General features: G+C 44.8%; 1 protein-coding gene across 1 annotated transcript in view; it reads right to left on the reverse strand.

Moving 5' to 3' along the window:
• LOC141113355 (integrin beta-4-like) overlaps positions 1-16,128 on the reverse strand; it is a 107,004-nt gene extending 90,876 nt beyond the window's left edge. Inside the window, 5 exon segments of the mRNA XM_073606415.1 lie at positions 2,728-2,817; positions 9,058-9,318; positions 11,550-11,721; positions 11,854-11,915; positions 16,114-16,128. Coding sequence (XP_073462516.1) covers positions 2,728-2,817; positions 9,058-9,318; positions 11,550-11,721; positions 11,854-11,915; positions 16,114-16,128 — 600 coding nt within the window.
• Positions 16,129-16,897: the final 769 nt, after the last annotated feature.

Here is a 16,897-nt window from a genome sequence, read left to right on the forward strand (position 1 = left end):
ATTACAATGAATGGCCACACGCTGCTATGAAAGGGCTTAAACCATTGATTACTTAAACTCTCACATGCACATGGGTGTACAACCCTGGACAAAACAGTCTTGGTCCAGATTATATGTAAAGCAGGGTTGTCAGGTCACCAGCCTGGTTCAACTGTCTGACAGCGCTGTGTTAATCTTGGAACTGGTAGGAGAGAATTACAAATCCTTGGACAAGCGAAACAGCTCCCATATACATTATCTCACAAAAGTGAGTACACCCCTTACATTTTTGTAAATATTTTATTATATCTTTTCATGTGACAACACTGAAGAAATGACACTTTGCTACAATGTAAAGTATTGAGTGTACAGCTTGTATAACAGTGTAAATTTGGTGTCCCCTCAAAATAACTCAACACACAGCCATTAATGTCTAAACCGCTGAGAACAAAACTGAGTACACCCCTAAGTGAAAATGTCCAAATTGGGCCCAAAGTGTCAATATTTTGTGTGGCCACCATTATTTTCCAGCACTACCTTAACCCTCTTGGGCATGGAGTTCACCAGAGCTCCACAGGTGACCACTGGAGTCCTCTTTCACTCCTCCACGAAGATATCACGGAGCTGGTGGATGTTAGAGACCTTGCGCTCCTCCACCTTCCCTATCAAAAAACCAAAGAAAAGCAATTCATCAAGGAGGAACAAGCAGTTTAGCAAAAGTATGTAAATTTATTATTTGAGAATAATTCACTTTAACACCAATCAATCAAAAAAGTAGTTGAAAACCAAATACCATCACCAATAAAAATAGACAACGTTGTCTAAAAACAGAGCACAGATGGCCACCACATGCATACAACACTTACACTCCTTACATCTAACTCATACTGGAATAGTGGTGCATAAATGCAACTTCAAGTAGTAAATGATAGTCCTTATGAGTAGATCAATATGCAAATAAATAGCTGGTATAAGGAAAGTGATAGGTAGTGCTGCCCTGGGTCATTCGCATCCACCATAAAGGTAATAGCATACAGGATTTCGTAAATGTCTGCAGACGCCTAAACCGGCAGGGCTACTGAATAGGGTAGTGGAGTTCACTATGGATGAATTGATGGAATATGTAGCTGGGACGGTGGGGATAGTATTCTGAGTGAAGAGCTGTGGAGTAATTGGAGATGGGAATATGCAGGAGTAAATAGCTGGATCGGTCACAACATCAGTGCTAGGGGGAGAAATTGGCAAAGCAATATAGGATTAGATCTCACCCCTCTGTAGACACCAGGAATGTGTTGACGATCAACCGAAGTTGCAGTGTCCCTGTTGCATCGTCTCCAGACAGCTCAGCAGAAGAGCTTCCATCCACTAGTGAGGTAGCAGGACAAGCAGGCGTGTAGAAACAGCTGGGAGCAGTAGTGTCGGGCTGGGGAATACCGCTATAGCGCAGTGTAAAGTATCCTCCAATGTCCAGTTCCCGAGATTGTTTGAATAGACCGCAATGCTGTATTGGTGGAGTCCCCAGGGCTGGTGGACCGGGTCTGTGCGTACGCTACGCTGAGCGTGATGGCGTCATGCTGATGCGTTTCATCCGTCACAGGGATTTCTTCCGTTTGAGGATGCCCCACAGATGCTCAACAGGGTTTAGGTCTGGACATGCTTGTCCAGTCCATCACCTTTACCCTCAGCTTCTTTAGCAAGATAGTGGTCATCTTGGAGGTGTGTTTGGGGTCGTTATGTTGGAATACTGCCCTGCGGCCCAGTCTCTGAAGGGAGGGGATCATGATCTGCTTCAGTATGTCACAGTACATGTTGGCATTCATGGTTCCCTCAATGAACTGTAGCTCCACAGTACAGGCAGCACTTATGCAGCCCCAGACCATGACACTTTCACCACCATGCTTGACTGTAGGCAAGACACACTTGTGTTTGTACTCCTCACCTGGTTGCCGCCACACACTCTTGACACCATCTGAACCAAATAAGTTTATCTTGGTCTCATCAGACCACAGGACATGGTTCCAATAATCCATGTTCTTAGTCTGCTTGTCTTCAGCATGTTTGCGGGCTTTCTTGTGCATCATCTTTAGAAGAGGCTTCCTTCTGGGACAACAGCCATGCAGACCAATTTGATGCAGTGTGCGGTGTATGGTCTGAGCACTGACAGGCTGACCCCACCCCCAGCAATGCTAGCAGCACTGTTACGTCTATTTCCCAAAGACAACCTCTGGATATGAAGCTGAGCACATGCACTCAACTTCTTTGGTCGACCATGGTGAGGCCTGTTCTGAGTGGAACCTGCCTGTTAAACCGCTGTATGGTATTGGTCACCATGCTGCAGCTCAGTTTCAGGGTCGTGGCAATCTTCTTATAGCCTAGGCCATCTTTATGTAGAACAACATTTCTTTTTTCAGACCCTCAGAGAGTTCTTGAGAGGTGCCATGTTGAACTTCCAGTGACCAGTATGAGAGAGTGAGAGGGATAACACCAAATTTAACACACCTTCTCCCCATTCACACCTAAAACGAGTTACATGACACCAGGGAGGAAAAATGGCTAATTGGGCCCAATTTGGACATTTTCACTTACGGGTGTAATCACTTTTGTTGCCAGCGGTTTAGACATTAATGGCTGTGTGTTGAGTTATTTTGAGGGGACAGCAAAATATCAAATAAGCCAACCCACCATTTGTCACTATTCTAACAGATTGTGGATATGCTAGGAATTCTGAGCAACACAAGGTCTGCATACCACGAAAGCTGTGTCCAGGAGTTGTACTATGTTGGAAGAATCTTCCTGTAATTCTCCAATCTCGGCCATTGTGAAGTACTTACTTAATTCCTGTGTGAACAAGAAAAGTAGATTACCTTAAAATCTATAATTCTAATACTGCAAACTACAGACAGTAAAAACTGAGGTTCTAACCCATTTAATCCAAAACTAAAAATAAACATGCACTGCCTAGAGTTAGGCTTTAGCATGATAAATTATATAGATTGAAAACAAAAGCAAAACGTGGAACTGAATTCAAAATGTAAAGATTTACTATGTTTTAGGGGACATCTAAAATGTTACTTGTGCCTAAGTTGTACCTATTAAAATTGTACCTTTTGTATCCATCTCTCAAACAAATGAAATTCATTTTCTGGTATGAGAGGGTGCCTAGGCATTCATGTGTCTCCAGCCTCCTAGCCCTGCAGTGTGAGATCTGAGGCACTGCTGCCTTTAACTGCTGGTTTCAGGAGATTTGGAACAAGATTTATTGATGTCACTGCTGAGCTAGTCACCGTTTTCCTTGCTGGAGGCTCTGACACGAGGAAGTAAACCAGGGAACAGAGGGGCGCCAGACTAAGTGCAGCGTTTAAAAACAATTTATTAAAAATGACAAATGACAACTCACAAGATAGCGTGAGAGTGATACAGGCGTAGTATATGTAAAGTAGAAACATCCTTCTTAAAGCCTCTCCAAGCCTTCCTAATGCTGCAGCAGCCTCGGACACCACCTGTGCTCCTGGATGGAAGTAGAAAGCGTCCGAACACCGCTGTAACCAGCGTGGAATGCAAGGTCTGAAGAAGCCTTTGCTTCGAAACGCGTTACCACCCACTCCACGTCAGCAGGGCCGTCTTTAGCGCAGGGCAAATGGGGCACTTGCCCTGGGCCCAATCTTTGTTGGGGGGCCCGCGCTACCCGTGAATTGGAGCCCCGATGACAACTTTGCAGAGTGCACAGAGGACACGGGAGGATGTATTCCCGCGCTAGCCAGCTGAGAGGGGGTGGGGCCGGGGGCTCCACTGACGCTCTGACCCCGCCTACGTGCAGCCTGTATACTTGGAACAGAGCGGCTGTAGTGAGAGCCAGTGATCGGAGTGGGAGCATCAGTGGAGCTCCTGGCCCCGCCCCCCTCTATACTGGCTGGTGAATACAGAGGTCCAGGGGCGGGGCCGGGAGCGCCACTGACGCTCCCACTCCAATCACTGGCTCTCACTACAGACTCTCTCTTACGAGTATACAGGCTGCACATGGGTGGGGTCAGAGCGTCAGTGGAGCTCCCGGCCCCGCCCCCTCAACTGGCTAGCGCGGGAATACATCCTCCCGTGTCCTCTGTGCGCTCTGCAAAGCTGTCATCGGGGCCCCAATTCACGGGTGACACGGGCCCCCCAACAAAGCATCAGTGGAACTCCCGGCTGTTGTAGTGAGAGCAGAGAGTGAAAGCCCCGCCCACACACCTGAATGTATGTAGTGAGTTTGGCTGGCCAGGTATGTCCTTACACCCATTAAAGGCCTGACTGTTTAAACCCTGAGCTGTTATTCAACTGTAAAGCTGTGCTTTGCTGAAAGTTCTCTGACCATCACCTGTATAATGTCTGCAGTCTCTGATTGTCTCCTGCAGTATGTCCGCAGTCTCTAGTAATCTCCTGCAGTATGTCCGCAGTCTCTGGTTATCTCCTGCAGTATGTCCGCAGTCTCTGATTATCTCCTGCAGTATGTCCCCAGTTTCTAGTAATCTCCTGCAGTATGTCCCCAGTTTCTAGTAATCTCCTGCAGTATGTTCCCAGTTTCTAGTAATCTCCTGCAGTATGTCCCCAGTTTCTAGTAATCTCCTGCAGTATGTCCCCAGTTTCTAGTAATCTCCTGCAGTATGTCCCCAGTTTCTAGTAATCTCCTGCAGTATGTCCGCAGTTTCTAGTAATCTCCTGCAGTATGTCCGCAGTCTCTGATTATCTCCTGCAGTATGTCCCCAGTTTCTAGTAATCTCCTGCAGTATGTCCCCAGTTTCTTGTAATCTCCTGCAGTATGTCCCCAGTTTCTAGTAATCTCCTGCAGTATGTCCCCAGTTTCTAGTAATCTCCTGCAGTATGTCCCCAGTTTCTAGTAATCTCCTGCAGTATGTCCCCAGTTTCTAGTAATCTCCTGCAGTATGTCCGCAGTCTCTGATTATCTCCTGCAGTATGTCCCCAGTTTCTAGTAATCTCCTGAAGTATGTCCCCAGTTTCTAGTAATCTCCTGCAGTATGTCCCCAGTTTCTAGTAATCTCCTGCAGTATGTCCCCAGTTTCTAGTAATCTCCTGCAGTATGTCCCCAGTTTCTAGTAATCTCCTGCAGTATGTCCGCAGTCTCTGATTATCTCCTGCAGTATGTCCCCAGTTTCTAGTAATCTCCTGCAGTATGTCCCCAGTTTCTAGTAATCTCCTGCAGTATGTACGCAGTCTCTGGTAATCTCCTGCAGTATGTCCGCAGTCTCTGATTACCTCCTGCAGTATGTCCCCAGTTTCTAGTAATCTCCTGCAGTATGTCCGCAGTCTCTGGTAATCTCCTGCAGTATGTCCGCAGTCTCTGGTAATCTCCTGCAGTATGTCCGCAGTCTCTGGTAATCTCCTGCAGTATGTCCGCAGTCTCTGGTAATCTCCTGCAGTATGTCCGCAGTCTCTGGTAATCTCCTGCAGTATGTCCGCAGTCTCTGGTAATCTCCTGCAGTATGTCCGCAGTCTCTGGTAATCTCCTGCAGTATGTCTGCAGTCTCTGGTAATCTCCTGCAGTATGTCGGCAGTCTCTGGTAATCTCCTGCAGTTTGTCCGCAGTTTCTAGTAATCTCCTGCAGTATGTCCGCAGTCTCTGGTAATCTCCTGCAGTATGTCCGCAGTCTCTGGTAATCTCCTGCAGTATGTCCGCAGTCTCTGGTAATCTCCTGCAGTATGTCTGCAGTCTCTGGTAATCTCCTGCAGTATGTCCGCAGTCTCTGGTAATCTCCTGCAGTTTGTCCGCAGTTTCTAGTAATCTCCTGCAGTATGTCCGCAGTCTCTGGTAATCTCCTGCAGTATGTCCACAGTCTCTAAACCTCTCCTGTAGTATGTCTGCACTCTGACACTCATGTAGTATGTGTATTAATGTGCCCTTTTACTTGCTCAATTATTTGGGATTGCTCCACTGCTCAGTGAGAGGTAATGATGTGCATTAACCTCTAGCAACCAATCAGCGAACAGTAGTGATCTGCTTTAATCTCTAGCAACCAATCAGTAAGTGGTAATGATGTGCTGTAACCCCTAGCAACCAATTAGTGAGCGCTAATAATGTACATTAACCTCTAGCAACCAATCGGCAAGCAGAAATTATGTGTTGTAACCTCTAGAAACCAGCCAGTGAGCAGTACGGATAGGCTGTAACCTCTGGCAAACAATTGCAATTGCTGCGTGATCTGCTGCAGTAAACGGATTTTGAGTCTACCTGCTATTTTTTGTATGTCTCAGAATGGAGGGGGCAAGAAAATGTTTGCCCAGGGCCAATCAAAATTAAAGACAGCCCTGCACGTCAGCACGTCCAATACACCCTTCGTGTGACATCACGCTCAGCCTGGTGCCATCTTGCTTTCCACGCTGGTTACAGCGGCATTTGGCTGCTTCCTACTTCTATCCAGGAGCACAGCTTGTGTCCAAGGCTGCTGCGGCATTAGGATGGCTTGGAGAGGCTTTAAAACGGACATTCCCACTTTATATCTACTACGCCTGTATCACTCCGCTATCTTGTGAGTTGCCAATAGTCAGTTTTATTAAATTATTGGTTTTAAGCACTGCAATTAGTCTGGCGACTCTATGTTCCCAGCTTTTTACCCACAGAGTCTACTGCTTCGCTCTAAGGGAGCTGTCATCAAGTGCTCAACTGATACCCCTCTATGGACTTTCCTCATGAACTGATATCACATTGTGAAATGTTTATAATTTTGTATTTGCTATTTTCCACTATATGGACTTTTTATGCACTGAGTCAATATATGATATTAGTTATTTGATATGTGCCTTTATACACTCCTTTCATGAGAAAGTAAAGCCATGCTTTTAAAAAGATGTTATGCACTGTGTCTGTGTGAAGGTGGCCAAGACATGGTAAGTCAGTAGTGGGGGAAAGATCAGCTTCATATAGACCAGTGGTTCTCAAGCTTTCTAGTGCCGTGACCCCTTGATAAAATTTCCAAGTTATGGGGACCCCTGACAGTGAAATTTTCGTAGCGTGGATTGCCAGAACCCAAGGCAACACAAATAATTTGCACCCCTAACCCATGGACATTTAGTCCCTTCCACTCGTACAGTATTAAAACCCCTTATGGTACATTTTAGGATGTACCACACTTTGTTCTTCTTTCCCTTTTATCTCTCTATCCTAATTTCTTGTTTTTTCCCCCCCCATCCCTCTCTAGCCGTCTTAATTGTTCTCCTATTCTTTCTATACCTTCTTTGTTCCTCCCCCTCTTTTCCTCTCCCTTCCATGTATTCTCTATTTTTATTTCTTCTTTTACTCCTTGATGGGGGGGTGGGGGGTGGGATGAGTGGTAGTGCTGGTGGAGGGTGGGATCAGTGGCAGTGCTGGGGGGAGTTGGGATGAGTGGCAGTGCTGGTGGAGGGTGAGAGCAGTGCTGGGGAAAGTTCTGATCAGCCAACTTAGGTGCTCTTGATCAAGGTCATCTGCTGATCTGAGAATTGTAGTGGGGACTTTTAATCACAGGTAGTGTTACTCACCGTGTCTCCAGCTTCACTGTGTCTCCAGCTCTGTGGTGTCTCGCAGCAGTGACACCTATGCTGAAATCAGGAGACAGGGTCTCCTCCAGCCCCTCCCACATTCTTCACCAGTCAGCTGACCTCTAATCTCTGCCCCCCAGCCATGCCGTGAACTGGGTGGCCACAGGCTCCAAGGACAGCCTTGCTGGGCGGCCACGAAAAAGCTGGGAGAGCGATGCGGACTTCAGGAACAGCCCAGAATTCGGTGACCCTACCCCTAGCAAATCGTCATTCAACCCCCAGGTTGAGAACCACTGATATAGACCATAATAAGCAATACTGGCGAGTAGTGTTTTGCTCTCTACCTGCCAATTTTTGGTCACATCTCCCAGAGTTCCAGAGTTCAGTTCCTCTTTAAAGTGACTCTGTGCTTTGCCCATTACTGCAGACCCCCACAGATGTACATACTTACATCGCTCTCCTGCTGCTCTATTCAGCCGCCTATCGTGAATGTAATGTCATGCGTAAACTAGAAGTCACTTGGGCTGTAGTTGACACAAGCCTATTCTCTGTCTCCCAGCATGCTGTTTGGCCCTTCGTTGTTACATGGAGTGAGTAACATGCTCTTCCATACCCAGAAGTACCAGGTATTTCCTTTGGCTCCTGGCACCAAACAGGGGAGCAATAGAAAGGTGAGTATGTGCTGCTGGGATTGGGTCTGGGGTTTCAGTCTGGGGTTGGGTCTGGGGTTGGGGATGGGTTTGGGGGGGGGGTTAAAATAAACCTTTTGCCTTTCTCTGAATAGGCTTTGTAAATCTCAGGACAGGCTGGACGTAATTACAAATCATTTGAAAAATAAAACAGTTCCCACGTAATCATAAAGGGGAAAGCCACCTCTTTGCCTATAGGCTCATGTCTCCATTGCCTAGTACTATATCTGGCTCTGAATTTACATTATGTGCAACATTTTGGGCAAAAAGACCAGTAATCTTAATAGTCCACTGATACTTACATTTAGGGTTGCCACTTTTTCTTCAAGCCAAACCCGAACACTTTAGCCGCGCACAGCAATTTTTTTTTATTATTATACACTATAGGATTGTAACAGACCTGGGACACCTTTGGGCGCTCCAAAGAGAATATTGATGCAGTACACATAGTGCCCCATCACCTTCCTATCAGGCCCTGTTTTGAGCCACATTCCTGTATGAATAATGTGTCCGGATTTCAGGTGGACTGAAACCTGGACACATGATTCAAAACCCGGACTGTCCGGGTGAATCCCGGACAGGTGGCAACCCTACTTACATTCTCCATGCTAACCCTCTGCCCTTTATACCCAATGGAATCCTGAGTCTAATGACCTTTTCCCTCTCCATATTACAGTGGTCAGGCCTGGCATTTGGCCACACTGGACCCAAGTGCTGCATCTAGGAGAAATGGAAGAAGGGTACATGCTCCTCCCATATTAGTATTTCCAAAGTCCCCTAAAGATGAATGGAGCAGCAGGACACATGGTGAAGGCGAGTATCCCTTGGAAAGGAAGGGAGCTATTACCCTGAATGGCTTTAGCCCTTTTGGTTTATGGCTTACCTCATAGTAGCTGTAGGAATGGTTGGTAACAGCGAAGATTGGGATGATGTTATGTTTTGCAAGAAGTCGCACAAGAGTGGGAACGGATGGATAATCCTGAAGAATGTCATTCGTGTAAAGGCCTGTTCTATCCAGGTGACAGCGTTCATCATTTCTAGGCAGGATCCCATCAAGAACGTTCATTCCATCAGCTTCATAGTGAAATGCCGACTCCGTGAAAAAGACCAAAATATGGGTGCTGCCATCTCTCCAACCAATATTCTGTAGAAAGAAAGGTTACTATAGATACATTGTATATTATTCCTACATATATTGAGGTCTGCGGGGGGTTATTTACTAAAACTGCGCGGTGTACAATTTGGCGCAGCTCTGCATTGAAACCAATCAGCTTCCAGTTTTCATTGTCAAAGCTTAATTGAACAAGCTGATGTTTGAAGCGGATTGGCTTCCATACTCATTTGCACCAGATTCTGACTGCACCAGCTTTAGTAAATCTCATCCTGTGTATTTTCTATGCTAACCTTTGACAAAACTTTTTAAATATATACCTCTAAAAAGTGTGACATGCTGATAGGACATTACACTCTAGATTTCCTTCTTGGCAAGAACTTGTGTCAATGCCCGTATGTACTATCTAAAGTAATGTGCGATTTATTGACAGCATACAAATGAAAAACAACACCAATGACTTTTGGGAGAGGTACACGACTGACTATTAATGCTTTTTTGGGGGAAGACACCAATGAATGCCAATGGTTTTCAGGTGGATGGGACACCATAGACTACCAATAAATGCCTTTAAGGGGGGGGGGGGACACTAATGCCTATACGGGAAGGGGTGGGGGAGCTATCACTGACCACCAAGGCCTTTAAAGGGGGAAGGGGAGAGGGGGAAGAGGGGGGGGGGGGAGAAACGCAACTTATGACCAATGCTTTTTGGGAAGGGGGAGGGTTACTACTGTAAAAATAATGTTTTTAAGGGTAAAGTACTACTGACCACCAATGTTTTTTGAGAGGAGGGTGGAACCATCACTGATCACCATAGCCTTAAAAGAAGGTTTAGCAAGTACAACCACTAACCATAAATGCTTTTTCACCCTCACCAGCTCTTAGGTCCTAATTATGCCAGAATGGTCTACTCCATTTATTGCACATTAGGTTGCACATTACTTGTCTTATGTTAAGGCTTCCTTCCAATGCACCACATTGGAAAAGAAATCAGACATGCACCAAGTTTAGTAAGTGCATGACATTGCAATATGTATCAGACATTACTGGGCTTTGTGGTGTGCTGCAAGTGAGTTGCAATGGGAGTGTGCATTGCAGTTCCATTGATAATTCGTAATGAATGGCACCGCAGTGCTCCAAAGCACATAGTGTGCATTATCACAGTGCCCTAGTATGACTGTGCCATCACTGACCAACAATGTCTGAGAAGGGGTTGAGATGAGTGCGGTTAATCTACTGACCATCAATAACTTGAGAGAGGGGATTCTTCCTTTCAATGATGACAATGGGGAATTCTTTCACCCACACTGTTGCTGACTGGTGACCAGAAGGCAGGACTATGTTCTGTACTCCTGACTTTTGCATTCTATAAGTTATGTTGTACATTACATACCATTAACCACTGCACTGTATACTCTGTGATTTATGTTATATAGTCCGACTGATGCACGCTGTAACCTGTGTTGTACATCAGTGGTCATCAACTCCTGTCCTCAGGACCCACTAACAGGCCAGGCTTGCAAGATAACTGAAATACATCACAGGTGATATCATTTGCTGCTCAGTGATTGCAGTATTCTAGTCTGCATCCTCCAAGGTAATATATAAAACCTGGCCTGTTAGTGGGCCCTGAGGACAGGGTTGATGACCACTGTTGTAAATTACATAGTTCTGACTACCATATCTCCGCAATTGTTGATTGCTATGTAGTCCCCAACTATTTTAACTAAATTTTTCTTTAAGGTAGGATCAGAAAAAGTGTTAGCTGTCTGCCTATATTCTGTGTAAAGAATGGCAGGTGTAATGAAACAGCACATGTCTGAAAAAAAATCTCCTTTGTGCTGAGGGATATGTGCTGTACATCATTTATGCCACTGTATTTTAGAAGTATTTTGTGAGTACAAGGAATGCAGCATGCATATGTGGTGTATACTGTGAGTAGGCTCTGACTACTGCCATGCCCAATATTCACTGCAATTTAACCATTCCCACTTTTTGGTGTAGTGCACCATGCTCACCGCAGATCCTCATCTAAGGTGTCCTTCTTTTTCAAGTTTTACAGTTGGCAGGTATGGCTAAGACATGGAACTCGGTACTGGCATTTTATCATGAAATCCAACAGGGAAGGGCCTACTTGATCAAAGATTTTGTGAAAAGTTCCTACATTTTTTTTTTATAATTTATTAACAATTTAATCACACTTGCATTTTTTTTTTTTTTTTTTATACACAATTCATTGGGCATCCGGTAATGATAGTACTCACTGTGCACACTGCAGTTTGTAAGATGGCATCAAAACCCCCCTCTGGAGCATCCAAATTTCCAGATATCCTCTCGTTCTTAAGCTTATTGCGGAAATCTAAACGGTCGTCGGTGAGATGGATTACATTCTTGAAGGAGAAGGGAGGAGTGCTGTCTGGCCAAGGCTGCTTCAGCCTAAAGGTGAAATCACAGGGTGGGATCACTTAGACATCACTTAAAGAGTAACTCCAACCAAAATTTTGTTTTTCTATGGACAGTTTGAGAAGGGAGGGTCAACATATCTGTCAGATGTTTACTGCTTTTCACCCATTGGGGAAGATTTTCTCTTTTCTTGATAATGATCTTTGAGACAGGAAGGGAGGGAAAATCTAAAATGGGGACATACACAGAAACACAATTAGGGTCCTTGCACAAGAGCCGTTCAACGTAAATGCCAGCATCTCCCCCACCCTGACAGCCCAGGTGCAGCTTACAGCCTACTATAGACCATGAATGGTTGTGCACTGCTGTACTTGGGTATATGGCAGTGCTATCATAAACACAAATATTGCGTACAGGTATATGCAAAAAACTGTGTGTAAGGACCTTAAGTGGCATGACAAAGGGAAACTGTATACATTTCTCTCACTTCCTGTTCTAATGGTGGTAGTGGGTGGCCACTTCTAGCCCTATGTCACAAACTATGTTGGTATGCAGACATCTGTCCCTACTTATTAAACTGGATCTAAACTGAGACATTTAGATAAACCAATGTTAGCATGGTACATCATGTCCTGCCACCACGATCATGGTACATACAAGACTCCCAGCTACAAGGGCACAGAGTAGGATTGGGCACTCTGACTTCACCTGATATAGACAGTGTGTCAAATCACATTTTTCTCTGAAAGCCCTCTCTGTCAAAATAACATGTTGCTGAGGTGGCCCCAGATTTTATACTTGGATATTAAAGAGGAACTGAGCTCTGCCCAAAAATGGCAGGCGGAGGGCAATGGAATAGTCACCCAGGGATACTGTTAGAAATCATGGGGCCCCCCCAACCACACCTACACCCCACCTACCCCCCAAGGGTGCAGCGGGAAAAGCAGCACTGACTTTATCCGTCTACGCCCTAAAAATCAAAAAGAAAAGTCCTTCCTCTGCTCCCACCTCCTGGGCCCCCCTGTATTTGTAAATAAATGTAATTAAAGTCCTGGTAAGCAAGTAGGAGTAAGGGTGTGGTATTGTAAAAATAGAATTATTCATTTAGGCAAAAATTAACGATAAAGCTGCCCAGGCCCCCCTGTTTAGCTCATGGGGCCTGGGCCCAGTACAACAGGACCAGTTGTACTGCCTTGTTAGCAGCCCTGTAGTTACCAATTGCTTTTGGTCTTGCTGCAGCTGATCTTTCCTCATTACTGACTTACTATTCCCTGGCTTGCATTATGTAGTGGCAGCCATCTTGGTAGGCTTTGCTTCCTCATGTTGAGTCCAGGAGTGTGTAGACACTCCAATATACCAGGAATGCACTGCTATTTCTCAGGGAAAATTCCAGACAAAAAGGTAAAATTATGTATCTTTACAGGTATAATTTATGTAAAATAGGATTTTTTATAACAGCTTACCTGTAAAATCCTTTTCTTTTGATGTACATTATGGGACACAGAGGTCCCGCCCCTCTTCTAATACACTTATATTGCTTTGCTACAAAACTGAGATATCCCTGTAAGGGAAGGGATTATATAGGGGGTTGAACTTCCTGTTTAGGGTGTGACCAGTGTCCAATCACCTAGTGATACCCTATATAACCCCAAAGCAATATAAGTCCAGGGGGAAGAAGCCTACTAGCGATATCAGAGATTCTATCATCCAAACCTCTCGTCTTTCACTTGGGTTGGTGTTAGAGCGACTATTGTCGCAAAAAGTCATTGTGGTGGTTCCCACGGAAGAACAAGGATTGGGATTTTATTCCAACCTTTTTACGGTTCAAAACCAAATGGAGATGTCAGACCCATCCTAGATCTAAAGGATCTAAATCGATTCCTAAGGATTCGATCCTTTCGCATGGAATCAATCCGGTCAGTAGTCTCCATCCTACAGATGCCAGAAATTCTCCTCCCTGTAGGATGTAATTACTGAGGCTCTGTGTCCCGTGATGTACGAAAAAGAAAATAATTATACGAGGTATCCCTGTAAGGGGAGGGATTATATAGGGGGTTGATAAATGTTGTATCTTTACTAACCACTTCAGCCCCAGAAGGATTTACCCCTTTCCTGACCAAGCCTTTTTTTGCAATTCAGCACTGCGGGGCTTTGACTGACAATTGCGCGGTCGTGCAACTTTGTACCCTAACAAAATTGCCGTCCTTTTTTCCCCAAGAATAGAGCTTTCTTTTGGTGGTATTTGGTCACCTCTGTGGTTTTTATTTTTTGCGCTATAAACAAAAAAAGAGCGAACATTTAAAAAAAAAAAAAATTTCTTTTACATTTTTGCTATAATAAATATCCCCCCCCCCAAATACTGTATATATATATATATTATATATATATATATATATATATATATATATATATATATATATATATATACAGTATCTCAATAGTGAGTAAGTACACCCCTCACATTTTTGTAAATATTTTATTGCATCTTTTCATGTGAAAACACTGAAGAAATGACACTTTGCTACAATGTAAAGAAGTGAAGTAGTGAGTGTACAGCTTGTATAACTTATAATATATAATGTGTCAATTTGCTGTCCCCTCAAAACAACTCAACACACAGCCACTAATGTCTAAACCACTGACAACAAAAGTGAGTATTTTGTGAGGCCACCATTATTTTCCAGCACTGCCTTAACCCTCTTAGGCATGGAGTTCATCAGAGCTTCACAGGTTGCCACTGGAGTCCTCTTCCACTCCTCCATGTCGACATCACGGAGCTGGTGGATGTTAGAGACCTTGTGCTCCTCAACCTTCCATTTGAGGATGCCCCACTGATGCTCAATAGGGTTTAGGTTTGGCGACATGTTTGGCCAGTTCATCACCTTTACCATCAGCTTCTTTATTAAGTCAGTGGTCTTCTTGGAGGTGTGTTTGGGGACGTTATGTTGGAATACTGCCCTGCGGCCCAGTCTCCGAAGGGAGGGGATCATGCTCTGCTTCAGTATGTCACAGTACATGTTGGCATTCATGGTTCCCTCAATGAACTGTAGCTCACCAGTACCGGCAGCACTCATGCAGCCCCAGACCATGACACTCCCATCACCATGCTTGACTGTAGGCAAGACACACTTGTCTTTGTACTCCTCACCTGGTTGCTGCCACATACGCTTGACACCATCTGAACCAAATATGTTTATCTTGGTCTCATCAGACCACAGGACATGGTTCCAGTAATCCATGTCCTTAGTCTGCTTGTCTTCAGCAAACTGTTTGTGGGCTTTCTTGTGCATAATTTTTAGAAGAGGCTTCCTTCTGGGACAACATCCATGCAGACCAATTGGATGCAGTGTGCAGCGTATGGTCTGAGCACTGACAGGCTGACCCCCCACCCCTTAAACCTCTGCAGCAATGCTGGCAGGACTCATACATCTATTTGTATGACGCTGAGCACATGCACTCAACTTCTTTCATTGACCATGGTGAGGCCTGTTCTGAGTGGAACCTGTCCTGTTAAACCGCTGTATGGTCTTGGCCACCGTGCAACAGCTCAGTTTCAGGGTCTTGCCAATCTTCCTATAGCCTAGGCCATCTTTATGTAAAGCAACAATTCTTTTCTTCAGATCCTCAGAGCGTTCTTTGCCATGAGGTGCCATGTTGAACTTCCAGTGACCAGTATGAGAGAGTGAGAGAGATAACACCAAATTTAACACACCTGCTCCCCATTCACACCTGAGACTTTGTAACACTAACGAGTCACATGACACCGGGGAGGGAAAATGGCTAATCGGGCCCAATTTGGACATTTTCACTTAGGGGTGTACTCACTTTTGTTGCCAGCGGTTTAGACATTAATGGCTGTGTGTTGAGTTATTTTGAGGGGACAGCAAATTTACACTGTTATACAAGCTGTACACTCACTACTTTACATTGTATCAAATTGTCATTTTTTCAGTGTTGATACATGAAAAGATATAATAAAATATTTACAAAAATGTAAGGGGTGTACTCACTTTTGTGAGATACTGTATATAGGAGTATAAAGGGGACCTGTCAGGGTATACTTATTTTTGTGAGATACAGTGTGTGTGTGTGTGTATATATATATATATATATATATATATATGATCTCTTAAAACCCTATTATATATAACAGAGATACACCTCATAGGAAGCCTATATATATATATATATATATATATATATAACTATATATATATATATATATATATAGTGAGAGAACTCATAGAATATCAGAGATAAGAACACAGAAGCAGTCTCTCCATGTTTTCAGGGAGACAGATCAGAGCGCTCCACACAGGGACAGCTCATTCTCTCCATCATAATAACTACAATACAAAGGAGACCCTTCATCCAACATACACAGAACCCAATGAACATCGATCACCCCGCACTCAACTCACGTACAGCCAGCATCGCCATGGTGACAATGGGGTGGGTGGGGGGGGGGGGCGGTGCGATCACTTGACGTCCCGCACTGCCGGTGTTCTGCCATATAGTGTCCTCCTATCGGATAGTGTCCGCTCCGTACTGCGCAGGCGCAGCGCTTGCGCAGTACGGAGCAGAAGGAGATGCCGAAAATGTCCGAAGTTGATCAGCTGACCATCAGCTGTACACGGCGCTTCGGCAGTTCTTAGCGATGGCTGTGTAAGAGGGCCCCTCGCGGGCTCGCTTCGCTCGCCACGCTTCGGGCACGGCCTCGCTGCGCTCGGCAACTATTTATTCTCACTCTATGTCCACTTGGATAGTAGGGAATGATCCTGGACATAGGGTGAGAATAAAAGCGCAGGTGCCGTGTACAGCTGATGATCAGCTGTTAAACTTCAGAGACTTTCGGCGTCTCGTTTGTCCTCCGTACTGCGCCTGCGCAGTACAGGGAGGACACTATATGATAGGGGACTGTATTTGACAAGACACCGGGATTTCTCCAGCTGATCTTTCCTGTCCGCAGTAGAGGAGACATTTTAGCGTAGACGGAGGCAACAAGATCTTAAGAAATAGGAAATACATATTAAATAGTAATAGTTTACTAATAATGAATAGGAATGAATTAAAAACACAATATAATAATAATAGGAATAAAGGGGGAAGTAAATACGTGAATCAGGGCACGTGGCTGATGAGCTACAAACACGTGACCTGCTGCTGCGAAGCGGACCGTTAGACGTGACGTCACAAGGACCGCAGGGCT

This window comes from Aquarana catesbeiana, linkage group LG12 (assembly GCF_042186555.1).
Source record: "Aquarana catesbeiana isolate 2022-GZ linkage group LG12, ASM4218655v1, whole genome shotgun sequence".
Lineage (NCBI taxonomy): Eukaryota > Metazoa > Chordata > Amphibia > Anura > Ranidae > Aquarana > Aquarana catesbeiana.